Here is a 15,937-nt window from a genome sequence, read left to right on the forward strand (position 1 = left end):
CATAGAATGTAGGAATATCAGGATCAAGTCAACGTGCAGCATTATCAGTTATTTACTGTATTGATGGCCCCATAAGAATTCTTAAGGAAAGGGCTGAAGGGATGGCTTAGTGGTTAAGGCCTTTGCCTGTGAAGCCTAAGGACCCTGGTTTGATTCCCCAGGACCCACGTAAGCCAGATGTATAAAGTGGCGCATGCATCTGGAGCTCATTTGAAGTGGCTGGAGGCCCTGGCACGCTCATTCTCTCTCTCTCTGTGCCTCTTTCTCTCTCTTTTTCCCTCTCTCTCAAATAAATAAAGTAACTTAAAAAAAAAAAGAATTCTTAAAGAAACCCAAGTGTAAGCTGGGCGTGGTGGCACATGCCTTTAATCCCAGCACTTGGGAGGCAGAGGTTAGGAGGATCACTGTGAGTTCAAGGCCACCCTGAGACTACATAGTGAATTCCAGGTCAGCCTGGGCTAGAGTGAGACCCTACCTCAAAAAACCAAAAAGAAAAAAAAAGAAACCCAAGTGTAATCAAAAACACCTTTCTGATCCTCTGTATGAGTATGTCAAGAATTTGGAGACATCCCAAGGTCACCACCATCTGAAAAGAGAAGGTTCTCTACCAAAAGTGAGAGTAGCATTAATATACGGGTATGAACATTAAGAGAAAAGCCATGGTGCTGGAAAGAAGTGACAGAGGAGTGCTCAGCACTGAAATGTCTCTATCACACCTTCCAAGGCTCAGGGTCTATTGTGGAAAAGGTGGCGGAAAGAATGTAAGAGCCAAAGGAAGGGTAGGACTCCTTACAACGCGCTCCTCCAGACACAAAATGGCCTGGACATCCATGACCTCACAGTGCCTGACACTACCTACACAAGACCCTCATAAGAGGAGGAAAAGATGATGACATCAAAATAAAAGAGACTGATGGAGAGGGGGAGGGGATATGATGGAGAGTGGAGTTTCAAAGGGGAAAGTGAGGGGGGGGGAGAGCGGGCATTACCATGGGATATTGTTTACAATCATGGAAGTTGTAAACAAAAAAACATTGGAGAAATCACACTTTAATCAAATATCTATGTCCCTGAGACCAAGAGCAAGACCTCAGAGCAGGGACGGGCACTCAGTTTGCCTGAGGCCACATCCTGTGGTTGAATGACAGTTTTCGAGGTACAACTTTCTCCTGAGCCCATCTCCTTACTTAACCTGGAAGCTGTGGATTGAAGGGAAGGACAATGAGGTGACCATGTCATCTCTGCGGTGCGCTGAGGACAGAGTCCAGCCCGCATGAAGCATGAGACGCGCCAGGATGGACCTTCAGTGACGGCGGGAGTGGCTGCCACATGCACGCGTGCACACACTACATGCACACTCCCTGTGATCTCCGCCAGCCGCAGTGGTCTCTGAATCTTGGGTCTCCACCCCGGGACCACCCTGGCCCCCACGTGCCAAGCACGCTTCGGCAAAGGGCAGCCATCTGGGCACTCGGCAGAAGGGACGAGCGTGTGTAGTGTGCGCCACGTGCTCAGCGTAAAGGCCCCTCGCCTGTCGAAATGAGGTTTATCCAGCAAACTTAAAAGCTAATTAGATCCCCTGTCAGGTCATAAGGAAAAGCTGATTAAATGAAGATGAAAGGCCAAAGCAACTCGATAATTCTTGGAAAAGAGATATTTGCAAATTAAAGCCCTACTCCCTCCACCTATTAAATTAGCAATTTTTTGTCTCAATTTTTATTAACATCTTCCATGATTATAAAACGTATCCCGTGGTAATATCCTCCCTACCTCCCCCCTCACTTTCCCCTTAGAAACTCCACTCTCCATCATATCCCCTCCCCATCTCAATCAGTCTCTCTTTTACTTTGATGTCATCATCTTTTCCTCCTGTTATGAGGGTCTTGTGTAGGTAGTGTCAGGCACTGTGAGGTCATGGATATCCAGGCCATTTTGTGTCTGGAGGAGCACGTTGTAAGGAGTCCTACCCTTCCTTTGGCTCTTGCATTCTTTCTGACAGCATTTTTTTTTGTTTTTATTTTTATTTATTTATTTGAGAGTGACAGTCAGAGAAAGGCAGAGAGAGAGAGAGAGAAAGAGAAAGAAAGAGAGAGAGAGAATGGGCATGCCAGGGCCTCCAGCCACTGCAAATGAACTCCAGATGCATGCACCCCCTTGTGCATCTGGCTAATGTGGGTACTGGGGAATCGAGCCTTGAACCAGGATCCTTAGGCTTCACAGGTAAGCTCTTAACCACTAAGCTGTCTCTCCAGCCTGCATTTTTTTTTAAAGACATTAACCAGCCATTGGAGGCGATCCACCCCAAATAAGAAGCAAGGTGTCCATGCTTTTCACGAAGCCATGAGCGTAGTCATGCTGGCTCTCAGAACCCAAAGAGGAAGGAAGGACTCACCAAAGGGAGTCTGTCAAACATTATGTATGTGCAAAACATGGCAACAAACTCAAGAGCCTCGGATAAGGACACGGATAAGAGAGCATACTTTTCAACAAAGACTTCTGTGTGCTGCGCTGTGTCAGCTAACACGGTATTTGTAATCACTAATGCAATCGACAAGAGGGACACTTGTCATCAAAGTGGCGGCAAGTTTACAATCATGATTCTAGTGATGAAAAATGTGAAGATTTTTATTTGCACATCTAAATGGGAGCATTGGGAAGTGAAAATTGCTGATTGATTAGGATGGTGAAATTGTCTTCTGAACTAGCTATTTATTATTCATGTACACAATTCGTACAAAAAAAAAGAAAGAAAACCTAATTAAACTTGTAAACGTCTCACTTTTGCTGCCCAGAGTTGAGTGTCCACTTGCCCTGCCTAAAGGATTTGAGTTCCAGATCACAGATGTCAGCCAGGTCTTGCTTGACCTTGGTCATCAGAAGGCTCAGATTGAGGCCCCCAACACCTCATCACTGAAGCAGACCAAAAATGATCCCAACATGGCTCAGGGAAATTTTGCAGAAGAGGGGGCGAAAAGAACGTCAGAGCCACATGTTGGATCATGATATGCAGAGACATTTATCCTACCCATAACTGTGGGCTAACTCCACAATGGATGACCCATATACCTCAACAAGGAGGGGCCAAAGGGAGGGAGTAAGCCACGGATGAGCCTAATAATGGTACCAAACTGACTGTATTTGCTGAATATGAAACTAATTAATAAAAAAAATTTAAAAAAAAAAAACAAAAAAAAAAGAAGGCTCAGGTGGAGGTCACTTTTTTGTGGGGGAGGGAATTTCCTTGTTTGTAAGGACAGTTCCACTTTGTTTTATTTTTGCTTGCTCCAATATACGATCTCAAACTCCAAAGACGCGTTGGAAAGTTATTTCACAAGATGTCCATACACTTCTCCTCCTGTAAAAAACAAACAAACAGAGAAATAGCTCTTCATACTTGAGACCCCTTGGAGGGTTCGTCATGAAGGCCAGCACCCTGTATGTGACTCAACCTCTCTTTACACTCAAGGGACTTGGGCGCAAAGGCTGACCACGTTTTGTGAATTGCAGAGCAAGAAATCTTGACTGGAATAGAATCAAACATAGGAAAAAGAGGGGAAAGTGTGTGTCCCCCCAAATGAAGTTGTCCATCTGTATCAGTTGAGTCCAGGGAATGTATCTCAAAGATAAGGTTCCCACCCCAGAGCCTGTGTGTGGGTTCCATCAACACACCCAAAAAGGGGTCCCATCCAGGGAGACACGTCTATTTCTAGCACCCTGGCAAGATGCCATCTGCAAATCAGAGGTGGCTCACTGTGAATTAGCTGCGTGTGATTAACTCAGTCTTTGAAGTGCTTTTCCATAAGCGGTCGGGACCGTTTGTGCCAAGCATCCTCCCACTGGTAATTAAAATAAGAAGAGGAAAGAAATATGCTGTTAAGGCTTCTTGGAGGGTGACCCTTGCAATAAAACCGCCTCGATGTAAAAGATGATGTCAGCCTCACTGTACGTGAAACACCATATAGCGCGTTCTTGAACATGCAGCTCCTCTAAGAGCAGCAGCTGTCTGCTTCCGTTCTAGTCCAGCCATGAGCTGAGTTGGGTGGGAAGATTCCTTAAGCTCTCACCACGAGGCACCTGTGTTTGTCCGCAGGCAGTACCAGAACAGAGTGACAATTACCCCCGGCCCAGCCTCTTTGCTTCTTTCTTTTTTGTTTGTGTGTTTTTTCATTTTCTTTTGTTTCTCAATTTTTATTAAGATTTTCCATGATTATTAAATGTATCCCATGGTAATACCCTCCATCCCTCCCCACACTTTCCCCTTTGAAATTCCATTCTCCATCATATCCCCTCCCCATCACAATCAGTCTCTCTTTTACTTTGATGTCATGGTCTTCTCCTCCTCTTATGAGGGTCTTGTGTAGGTAGTGTCAGGCACTGTGAGGTCATGGATATCCAGGTCATTTTATGTCTGGAGGGAGCACGTTGTAAGGAGTCCTACCCTTCCTTTGGCTCTTATATTCTTTCTGCCACCTCTTTCACATTAGACCCTGAGCCTTGGAAGGTGTGATTGAGATATTACTCAGTCACTTCTTTCCAGCACCATGATGCCTTCTGAGTCATCCCAAGGTCACTGCCATCTGAAAAGAGAAGATTCTCTACCCAAAGTGAGAGTAGCGTTAATATAAGGGTACAAATATTAAGAGAAGTTGCTTACTGGGCAGTTTGGTAAACATAGTATATACATGTTTCCAGACATCAGCAGACATTATACCCCTAGGGCTCATGACTACCCGTTTTAAGTTTTCAGTATCAGGGATGTATTCCCTCCCATGGAGCAGGCCTCCAGTCCAATTGAAGGGCAGTTGGTTTCCACCATGACAGACGTGCCACTATTGCACCCGTTGGCTCATTTGGGCTGCCTGGCCAAATATAAGGCTTGCAGTGTCCACTGCTGAGTATCTTCACTGGCAGCCTCTTTCTTTCTTGTGGTTGCCATAGTTCATCTCGGGGTTGTCAGCTTGACAGAATGTACAATCACCTAAGAAACAACCTCTGGGCATACGTGTGAGGGGGCCGTATTGATTAGGTTAATTGAGGTGAGAAGACCCCTCTTACGCCATGGGCAGTGTTGTTCCATGGACGGAAGCAAAAAGAGACAGGGAGTTGCGAGGCAGTGCCCGTGGACTTCTGTTGCTCCCTCACTGTGGATGGAGTATGACAGTCACCTTGTGCCCCTGCTCCCCTTGATGGACCAGACCTTCAGACTGTGAGACAAAATAAGCCCTTCCAATTGGTGGCAATTTGAATGGATGTCCCCATTTAGATCGGCAGCCACCTGGCTGGAGGAGGTGTCACAGGGTGGATCCTAGGGTCCAGCCCTAAGGTGTGGGAGTGAACTTGAAATTCCAATGTAAAGATATGCAAAGTGTCTGAGCTTTGCCTGGAGATTTTTTTCTTTTTAAATAGATATATTTTCAATATTTTTATTTATTTTCAAGGAGAGAGAGAGAGAGAGAGAGAGATATTGAGGGGATCATGCCAGGACATCTAGCTGCTGCAAATGAATTTCAGACCCATGTGCTACTTTGTACATTTGGGTTTACCTGGGGAATCAAACCCTCAGGCTTTGGAGTTAAGCATCTTAAGTGGTCAGCCTTTTCTCCAGCCTTCATACATTGTTTATTTTTTCTGCAATAGGGCCTCATGACTCCCATGCTGATTTTCAATTTTATTTTATTATTTCTTTATTACAGACAGAAAGAGAGAGAGAGAGAGAGAATGGGCATGCCAGGACCTCTAGCCACTGCAAACAAACTCCAGACACATGTGCCACCATGTTTATTTGGTTTATGTGGGACCTGGAGAATTGAACCTGGGTCCTTAGGCTTTCCAGGTGAGCACCTTAACAGCTAAGCCATCTCTCCAGCCCTTGTTTGTTTGTGTTCTGTTTTTGTTTTTTGGTTTTTCAAGGTAGGGTCTCACTCTAGCCCAGGCTGACCTGGAATTCACTATGGAGACTCAGGGTGGCCTCGAACTCACAGCCATCCTCCTACCTCTGCCTCCTGAGTGCTGGGATTAAAGATATGCACCACCATACCTGGCTCCTTTTTTTTTTTTTTTGAGATAAGGTCTCACTCTAGCCCAGGCACAGCTAGAACTATGTAGTCTGCCTGGAGTTCTTAAGTGTGCTGTGTGGTATGTCCTCTGGGATTTGGCTTGTGGCTTTTCTCTCTCTGCGTGGACTGCTAGTTAATGGTGGGCCAACTCCTGCCCCTAAGGAACCACCCCTGGATCTGTAAGCTTCAGATTACCCCCTTCTTTCATGACTATGTCTGGTCTGAAAGTTCATCTCAGCAACCCAAGGCTGTCTGCTACACTCTCTTAAACTAATTTTTTTAAAATATATTTTATTTATTTATTTATTTGAGAGAGAGGAAGACACAGAGAGACAGAGAGAGAGAGAGGGAGAGAGAATGGGCACATTAGGGCCTCCAGCCTATGCAAATGAACTCTAGAGGCGTGTGCCCCCTTGTGCATCTGGCTAACGTGGGTGCCCAAGAGTCAAACCAGGATCCTTGGCTTTGCAGGCAAACGCCTTAACTGCTAAGCCATCGCTCCAGCCCTTAACCTAATTTTTGTAGGTATTTTGTCCCACTAACAAGGAAAGTATCTAATACAGGGTGTGTGTGTGTGTGTGTGTGTATGTGTGTATACACACATATATATTCACATATATGTATGTGGTATAACATTTCCATTTTAACCCAGTGTATAATTCAGTGACATTGACTGTATTCCCAGTGTTATGTAACTATCCACTATCTATTTCCATAACTTTTTGCTATCATCACACAAGACAGGAATTCTGTGCGCACCCAGTAGTAACTCCTCATTTCTCCCACTCCCTGAGCTCAGATGTTCTGTCTTCCACTTTCTGTCTCTGTGAATTTTCCTTCCTTAGATACCTTGCATAAAGGGAACGGATAGTATCTGCCCTTTACTACCCGTCTTCTTTCACTTAACATCAAGTTGTAAAGATTTTTTTTTCCCTTCCTTGTGGCATGTATCAGAAATGCACTACTTTTTTGGTTCGTTTGTTTTTTCGAGGTAGGGTCTCACTCTGGCTCAGGCTGACCTGGAATTCACTATGGAGTCTCAGGGTGGCCTCGAACTCATGGCGATCCTCCTACCTCTGCCTCCCGAGTGCTGGGATTAAAGGCATGCGCCACCACGCCCGGCATTCCCAGAATTTAAACATTGTGGTTGGTCAAGTTCAGCCCCCATAATTTGGTGTCAGGGTTAGCCTCTTCCTGAAACAGCCCCTTCCCTGACCAACAAGCTGTCACTCTGGTTCACCTGAGCTGGAAGACTGCCCACCACCCTAAGGTCATAAATACCTTCGCAAGGGGAGGGCAGGCTCTCTGACCACTTGGGAACTTCCAGCTGTGGGTGAGATTTTCCCTCAGCTGACCCTGGGCTGCCTGGCTTGGCCCAGGCCCAGCCAAGTTGATCTGAGGGGAGGGGCCCCCTAGCACTGATTCTCCACATGGGCTCTTTACCCCCTCAAACTCCCCACATGGCAGGAGCTCCTTGAATTTTCTTTTCTCTCTTTTCTTTCCACAGTTTTCCCGGGCCCTCCACATGGGATCTCTAGCCATGTCGACGCCTTTCTTTGGCTCTGTACTTCCCTCAGTAAACATAATAATTTCAAAAAGCCAGCCAGGCGTGGTGGCGCACGCCTTTAATCCCAGCACTCGGGAGGCAGGGGTAGGAGGATCGCCGTGAGTTCGAGGCCACCCTGAGACTCCATAGTGAATTCCAGGCCAGCCTGGGCTAGAGTGAGACCCTACCTAGTGAAACCAAAACAAATAAATAAATAGTATCCTTCTCAATCTTTTTTTTTTTTAAATTCAATTCTTTGATTAAAATTAGAAACAATGCTAGGGCTTGGGGTTCTAGAACTTTCCTGGGCCCTGAGCACCCTGTTACACTGGCAGACGTACAAACCAAGGCTCTTCACCATTCAGGGCCAACATGAGCAAATAAGCAGGTGCCAACTCTTTTCCTCGGGAGGAGAGCTGTGGAGTGGGGCCATTGGGTTTATAAGCTTATCTGGACAATGGAAGCTACACGAATCACCCAGGCTGCTGGCCTCAAATATCAGCCTCGGGGCTCCCTCTCCATCCCTAAGAGCTGGTTTCTGGCCCCGTCGCCACTGTGAGTACCAGCGAGCACTGCGCACCTTGCGAATGCTCTACGTACAAGTCCTGACTTCCAGGATCTACGTTCCTTTTCAGGCTAGCAGTGTGGGGAATGTTCTAGAAAGAATTGATCATGCAACGGAGCTTTCAGGTCAAATTCCACATCGGGTCAACGTTCTTGAAAGCCAGCAGGCAAGAATTGTTCCACGTCAAGTCAGACTTAGAATTCACCTTGGCACAGAGCTTCCGTTATCCAAAGGGGTGAAGTGAGGGGCTGATGGGCTGCGGGGCTTTGGTTAGGTAATATTGGGGCTCACTTTAGCCAGCTCTACCTTGTTTTCTGCAGTCCATCTTCCTGGGAATTCAAAGTTTCCCCAGTGGTTCTCGTAATTCAGGGAGCCATCATCAAAACCAAGTACATTTGGCTAATGGACCTGGTCCCAAATGAAAATTCTACCCTTTCATTTTGTTCCTAAATCCACATGAAGGCAAAGGGAGTTAACTAAGGGTGGGGGGGGGGGCTAATGCATTCTCTTAAAGACATACATGCCACCTTATAAATGGAAATAGTGTATCTTTTATCCTAAGAAATATAAGTGGAAACAAAAGGAACCTTCAGTCATTTTGAAAAAAAAAAAAAAGAACAATCGTCAATGCTATGTGGCTAGCTGGCTCAATCTTGTGTTTTCTGTTGATGCGTGCTTGGAGAAACATTTATGATAGAAACAAACACAACATGAAAATGAATACAAGGAAATCAGCTTTTCATGGCTTTTGATATGTTTTAAATTATAGGATAAAATCACCAATTCCTCATCCCCAGCCAAAAAGATTAAGTAGGCCCAGATGTCACAGATGTAAATAAATCCAAATGTTTACATCCCGTCTTAAGAAAGCAGTCACTATTTAATCTTGCAAAGGCATGGAGTGATGTGTTGGATCATTTGATATATCAAGAGAGAGGCTTGTTTTGCGCAGGAAGAAGTCAGGAACATATATGCCCCACGAGCTATCGTGAACTTATTTGGACTCTTCCCAATAACATATCACTTTTGGCTCCATGAGATTTTCCTAGGGCACACCTTTTTCCTTGGTAAAGGTGCCTGGTGAGAGTCTATGGTTATGAAGTGGCAAAAACTAACAAAAAATAAAAGGAGGCCTGGAGAGATAGCTTAGCGGTTAAGCAAGCACTTGCCTGTGAAGCCTAAGGACCCCAGTTCGAGGCTCGATTCCCCAGGACCCACGTAAGCCAGATGCACAAGGGGGTGCACGCGTCTGGAGTTCATTTGCAGTGGCTGGAAGCCCTGGCATACCCATTTTCTCCCTCTCTCTCTCTGTCTCTCTCTCTGCCTCTTTCTCTCTCTGTCGCTCTCAAATAAATAAATAAATAAAAATGAACAAAAAAATTACAATAAAAGGAAAACACTTCTGAAACGATGCTTAATAACCTGATTCTAAACCCATTCCCTAGTAGAACCCTTTAAACATGTGGCTCTCTCTGTCCTGTCCACTTGGATCCTTCCCCAGTACGGGTGACATCTGTCTGAAACATCTGTCATTCCATTGATCGCCAAAAGTCTGTTTGCTTGATCTGGGGGGTTCCTTTCTCTCATATATATATTATATGCTGCCTATCTCTTCTCATTCAAAGCAGTGTGGCTATACATAGGCAAAAAAAAAAAAAAAAAAGAAAGAAAGAAAAGGAAAGGGAAAAACCATATTGACTGGGCCTAAAATTAGAATATTCACAGTCTGAGAAATATGGCAACAATTAAGCATGGAACCGTCTGGAGGACCTTGGATCAAATGGATGGTCATAAACCTCACAAGTCATTATTAGCCTCGAGTCCAAGGGTAATCATTAATGCTCATGTCTGCCCGGCACCTCCAGGTCCACTTTATTCGACTTCAAGTGAGAGGTTTATAAGGTGTTTATAGCTTGTGGGACATTCTAAATTGTCACTGCGATATTTGATACGTTTTAGAGTCCGTTCCCGTAAGTATGCAGATTTGGAGACCTCAGCTGATGTCACCCACCATCTTTAGTGTCTAGAAATGGAAGAAGTTTTGAGGTTTGGGGCCTGAAGGGGTCAAGATCAGAATGTAGAGAGCAGCCTGCTTTCGGGGGTCGGGGACACAAGGGGTGTGGGGAAAGGGGAGGACTCATCCAACCTCTCTGGACTGCAGCAGAGAAGTTCTGCTTGGACCCGTTTTCACTAAGACCCTTCCTCCCAGCCCAAGCTCTGGGTAAGCCTTGACTGGAGCCACAGTTGATGGAGCTTGTTCTCCTGGGGAGTCACATCATATGGAGGGAAGGGGAACACTGAGTGAGATCTGGGCCCAGCCCTGAGTTACTCCATGTCCTCTGGCCAGTAATGCTATACCAGAGGCCAGGTGTACTGCAGAGCAGAGTTGAGTTTGGGCTCCGGATTCTAGCTCCAGATGAGATGGTGCATGTTGTAAAACAGCCTTGATGTTAGCTGAGTCTGGAGGCGCAGCCCAGCCCCATGGGGGTGAGGCACGGGGAGTGTGCTCACGTATACTGACGCTCCCGTGGTCTCTCTTCTCTGACAGTGCGCCAGAGTTCAGCTGTGGGGCTTCGCAATCTGATCACCACTCGGCCCTAATCACCTCTCAAAGCCCTTCTTTAAACACCATAGTCAACTGTGTTTCTACCCTCTGAGTTCCTCACCACTGTGGTGATGTTTCAGAACAGGGCCCTGGAGGGAGAAGCTTTTTTTTTTGTTGTTTATTTTTATTTATTTATTTGAGAGCAACAGACAGAGAAAGAAGCAGAGAAAGAGAGAGAGAGAGAAAGAGAATGGGCGCGCCAGGGCCTCTAGCCACTGCAAACGAACTCCAGACGCGTGCGCCCCCTTGTGCCTCTGGCTAACGTGGGTCCTGGGGAATCAAGCCTCGAACCAGGGTCCTTAGGCTTCACAGGCAAGTGCTTAACCGCTAAGCCATCTCTCCAGCCCCGGAGAAGCTTTTGAAACCACGCAAGCCCAGCTCTGAAAGGATGAAGTGAATAAAGGACCACGCATGCTAGGCCAGGGGTTACCTGAGGCTGCAGGAGAGGGACAGGTGCCACCTGGATGGCATGGCCAGACCAGGGAAAGATGGTGCCCAAGGAGCTGGAGAGATGGCTCAGCAGTCAGAGGCAATTGCCTGCAAAGTCTGCTGGCCAAGGATCAATTCTCCAACTCATACGTAAAGCCAGACCCAATCAGGCATTTGCAGCAGTAAGAGATCCTGGCATGCCCATATGAATGTGCATGCAAATAAATAAGTATATAGAGAGATAGATGATTGATAAATAGATAAGAGATGGTGCCAGATAATCGAAGAGCAAGGCAAGACCATTTCATTTCCTGTTTTTTGTTTTTTGTTTTTTTTGGTTTGTTTTGTTCTTTTGGTTTTTTGAGGTAGGGTCCCACTCTGGTCCAGGCTGACCTGGAATTAACTCTGTAGTCTCAGGCCTTGAACTCATGGCGATCCTCCTACCTCTGCCTCCCGAGTGCTGGGATTAAAGGCGTGTGCCACCACGCCCGGCTCCATTTCATTTCTTGAATTGAGTGCTCTGTGCAACACAATAACCAGAAAACATTTCTGGAAGGAATATATTTCTAGGAAAGTAGGCTGTGAAAATGTTTTTAAAAATATTCTTTAAGGGCTGGAGAGATGGTTTAGCGGTTAAGCGCTTGCCTGTGAAGCCTAAGGACCCCGGTTCAAGGCTCGGTTCCCCAGGTCCCACGTTAGCCAGATGCACAAGGGGGCGCACGCGTCTGGAGTTCGTTTGCAGAGGCTGGAAGCCCTGGCGCGCCCATTCTCTCTCTCTCCCTCTATCTGTCTTTCTCTCTGTGTCTGTTGCTCTCAAATAAATAAATTAATTAATTAAAAAAAATTCTTTAAACATTATTTAGGTAGTTAGTTAGTTAGTTTGGTGGGCGGGAGGAGAGGCAGATAGAGAGAGATGAAATGGATCTGCCAGGGCCTCTAGAGATGGTAAAGGAACTCCAGAAGCATGCGCCATTCTGTGCATCTGGCTTACGTAGGTCTTGGGGATTCGAACTGGGGTCCTTTGGCTTTGCAGGCAAGTGCCTTAATCGCCAAGCTATCTCTCCAGCCCAAAAGTGCTTTTATGCAGTATGTCTACCTTTACAAGTCATATTAATATTAATATTTGTTTGTGCTAATATGAGTATATACACCTGGTTATCTTTTTTTTTTGTTTTTTATTTATTTATTTGAGAGCGACAGACAGAGAAAGAGGCAGATAGAGAGAATGGAAGCGCCAGGGCCTCCAGCCACTGCAAACAAACTCCAGACGTGTGCGCCCCCTTGTGCATCTGGCTAATGTGGGTCCTGGGGAATCGAGCCTCGAACTGGGGTCCTTGGGTTTGAAAGGCAAGCTATCTCTCCAGCTCCACCTAGTTATCTTTAAAGGTGTCTCATTGACTAGCACTATTAAAGCAGGAGTCGGACTGGAGAGATGGCTGAGCAGTTAAGATACTTGCCTGTGAAGCCTAAGGGCCCAGGTTCGATTCCCCAGGACCCAAGTAAACCAGATGCACAAGGTGGCACATGTGTCTGGAGTTCATTTACAGTGGCTGGAGGCCCTGGCACATCCACTCTCCCTCTCTTTCTCTCTCCCCCCTCTCTGTCACAAATAAAGAAATAATAAATAAACAAATAAGTATTTAAAGCAGGAGTCACTGGAATGCAATCAGAATTTTGGTATCTGGGGAGCATGGCACCATCCACGACAGCCAAGTTATGGAATCAAACCAGGTGCCCATCAACCTTGAATATATCAACTACGAATGGATAAAGAAGATGTGGTATACACACTTGGGAGGCAGAGGTAGGAGGATCGCCATGAGTTCAAGGCCACCCTGAGACTCCATAGTGAATTCCAGGTCAGCCTGGGCTACAGTGAGACCCTACCTCGAAAAACCAAAAATAAATAAATAAATAAATAAATAAATAAATAAATAAATAAATAAAAAAGAAGATGTGGTATATGTAAATACATGCATATATATATATATACACACACAGACACACACAGCAGAGTATTAGCCATCAACAAAAATGAAATTATGTCATTTACAGGATTAAGCAAAAGAAGTCACACACATAAGGGTCCTTGTACTGGTCATTGGCAAATTAAAACACATTTTGTGCCACCACACCTGAACTATAAGTTACAGCTATGCATATGAAAGCACCCGGTTATTTATTTGTCCCAAAGCTCTGAATTCATTTTACGAAACACATATATAGCTAGCTTAGTTTGCAAATCATCTCTCAAGCAGAATATGCATGTAGGGCTGGAGAGATGGCTTAGCGGTTAAGCGCTTGCCTGTGAAGCCTAAGGACCTTGGTTCGAGGCTCGATTCCCCAGGACCCACGTAAGCCAGATGCACAAGGGGGTGCCCGTGTCTGGAGTTCCTTTGCAGTGGCTGGAGGCCCTGGTGCCCCCATTCTCTATCTATCTGCCTCTTTCTCTCTCTGTCTGTTGCTCTCACATAAATAAATAAAAATAAACAAAAAATTAGAAAAAAGAATATGCATGTATGATTTCAAGCAGATAGAGATAACTCCAGGCCACCCACCTTTATTGGGCAGACACGTGCTGTAGCAAAAGTACCAGTTTGTCACCCTCGGTTGAAAGAGTCACAAAGCCAAATATACAAATGCAAAGTGAATTTTTTTTTTTTTTTGGTAAGATATTGTCTGTTCCGAGCGTCCAAATAGAGGAAATGGAACATTAGCGTTCAGATTCCAAAACTCCTCTTCCTCCAGCTCCTTCTCTCCGCGGCATCCTTCATTTCCTCCTGCTCTGTCTACTTTCCCTGCCATCAGTGACCATGGTTCTCTGCAGGTGGAGTAAGTGAACCTATTTACAAGGACCAAGAAGGGCGGGCTGTCCCCAGCTTCCTGCCTGACCTCCTGAGCAAGCATTGCCCCAGTGTCTTTGACTCCAGTAAACATAAAAACACAGGCAGCAATCTGGGGGTGTACATTGGGCCCGCTGAGTCAGAAAAGTATCTACGTATAGGCAGAGGACCTTACAAGGCGCAGTTCTTCCAACATTGTCATCTCAAGTATGTCTTTCTCTGAGCTTCCTTCCTTCCTTCCTTCCTTCCTTCCTTCCTTCCTTCCTTCCTTCCTTCCTTCCTTCCTTCCTTCCTTCCTTTTGGTTTTTCAAGGTAGGTTCTCACTCTAGCCCAGGCTGACCTGGAATTCACTATGGAGTCTCAGGGTGGCCTCGAACTCACAGCCATCCTTCTACCTCTGTCTCCCGAGTGCTGGGATTAAAGGCGTGCGCCACCATGCCCGCCTTTTCTCTGAACTTTTTATTCTTAGAAAAACCATAGCTTACATGCATCGGTAACTAATCACACAGACGGATCTCGGTTCATCTATATAGTCTCATCAGAGGCGTCCCCTCGTGAGATGAAGGCACTGTGCCCCAACCAGGGTACTGACCTTGATGCCATCCACTCACCTATACTGTGTTTTGATAAGCAACTTAACCACTAGAAGAAGTCACAAAGATGACAGCCATGCCCCAGGTTCCTTGACCTGCCGCCCGTCCTTTCTCACTGGCAGCACTTGCAATGGAGGAGGGACATTTTTGCTCTTTGTTTCAGCTTAGGATTCCCTAAGATTAAGATGGTGGAGTGCACAGAGGGGTATGCGCCCACCATCAAGGTGCAAAAGAGGAAGGCGATGCTGTCAAACGGGAGCACTTGGCAAGAAAGCAGCATGATCACCAGGTAATGGGAGAAGTAGAGGATTACAAATGACAGGATGGAGAGCACTGCGCTCAGGTGGGCATGCCTGCTGGGCCCCCTGGTGCCCATCTTTACCGTTCTCATCCTGTGCGCATGTCTCACCAGAGAGACGGTCAAGAGCAGACCAGCAACGAGGAAGATGGACAACGGCACTGTGAACCCAAAGATGAAATACGAAAGTAGTTCTCTGTCTATTTCTGGGATGTGGGTTGAGTTTTTGGTAATTAAATTCATGAAGAGGCTTTGGTAAGTTTCCATCATAGGCTTGCTGTAGATGCTGCACATGGCCACAGTGTAGAGCAGAGACCCCAGGATCAGCCAGGGCACCAGCCTGGAGATCCTCGTCTTCAGCCACAAGAAGAGTGGGTGCCGAACGGTGGCGATCTTGGCACAATAGAAAACCCCAAGCCAGGTGGCAAACCAAAGACTCAGTTCATTTGTAAAACTGAGGGTTACCATAGTCTCGGCAGATAAAAAGGGAGTCACCAGCAAGTGAAAAGACAACTGACACCCAAAGATGTGCAACTGCAGAAGAATCCTTGAGATGGCCAAGCAGAAGAGAAGAAGATCGAGAGAGGCTATTTTTCTCTGCATGATCCACTCAGCGCCGTTCACCCTCACGATGAGGCCGTTTGCCAAGATGCCAGAGAAAACCTGCAGCAATACAAGCAGAAAGTAGATAATGAGGTGAGCTTCCAGCATTTTAAAGGAAAGAAAACCCAAGTAATTCCCTAAATGATGAAAACCCAAGCAATTCTTCAAAGGATGTGTAGCATTCTAGACAGTCTCAGGTGTCCTTGTTTTGTCCTTTCTTGAACTCACAGGACTCCTATAGAGAAGATGACCCCAACAGGGAAATCAGTCTAAGGGGAAAGTGGTGCATATTTGATTATGTCATGGACTCAGTCAAATCAGAAAGAGATGTTCTAGAGATGATTTGTGTTTTTAATGTCTATTTAGCTTTCAAAGTTGTCACAGGCAAATGGTGGAACC

The 15,937-nt window shown here is 45.9% G+C and overlaps 1 protein-coding gene across 1 annotated transcript; it reads right to left on the minus strand.

Annotated features, from left to right (window-relative positions):
• Window positions 1-14,749: 14,749 nt before the first annotated feature.
• Window positions 14,750-15,646, minus strand: Tas2r1 (taste 2 receptor member 1). Its single transcript, XM_004670631.2, has one exon. It carries the CDS (start codon window positions 15,644-15,646, stop codon window positions 14,750-14,752), a length of 897 nt encoding a protein of 298 aa, XP_004670688.2.
• Window positions 15,647-15,937: the final 291 nt, after the last annotated feature.

The sequence above is a fragment of the Jaculus jaculus genome, chromosome 21 (genome assembly GCF_020740685.1).
Source record: "Jaculus jaculus isolate mJacJac1 chromosome 21, mJacJac1.mat.Y.cur, whole genome shotgun sequence".
NCBI lineage: Eukaryota > Metazoa > Chordata > Mammalia > Rodentia > Dipodidae > Jaculus > Jaculus jaculus.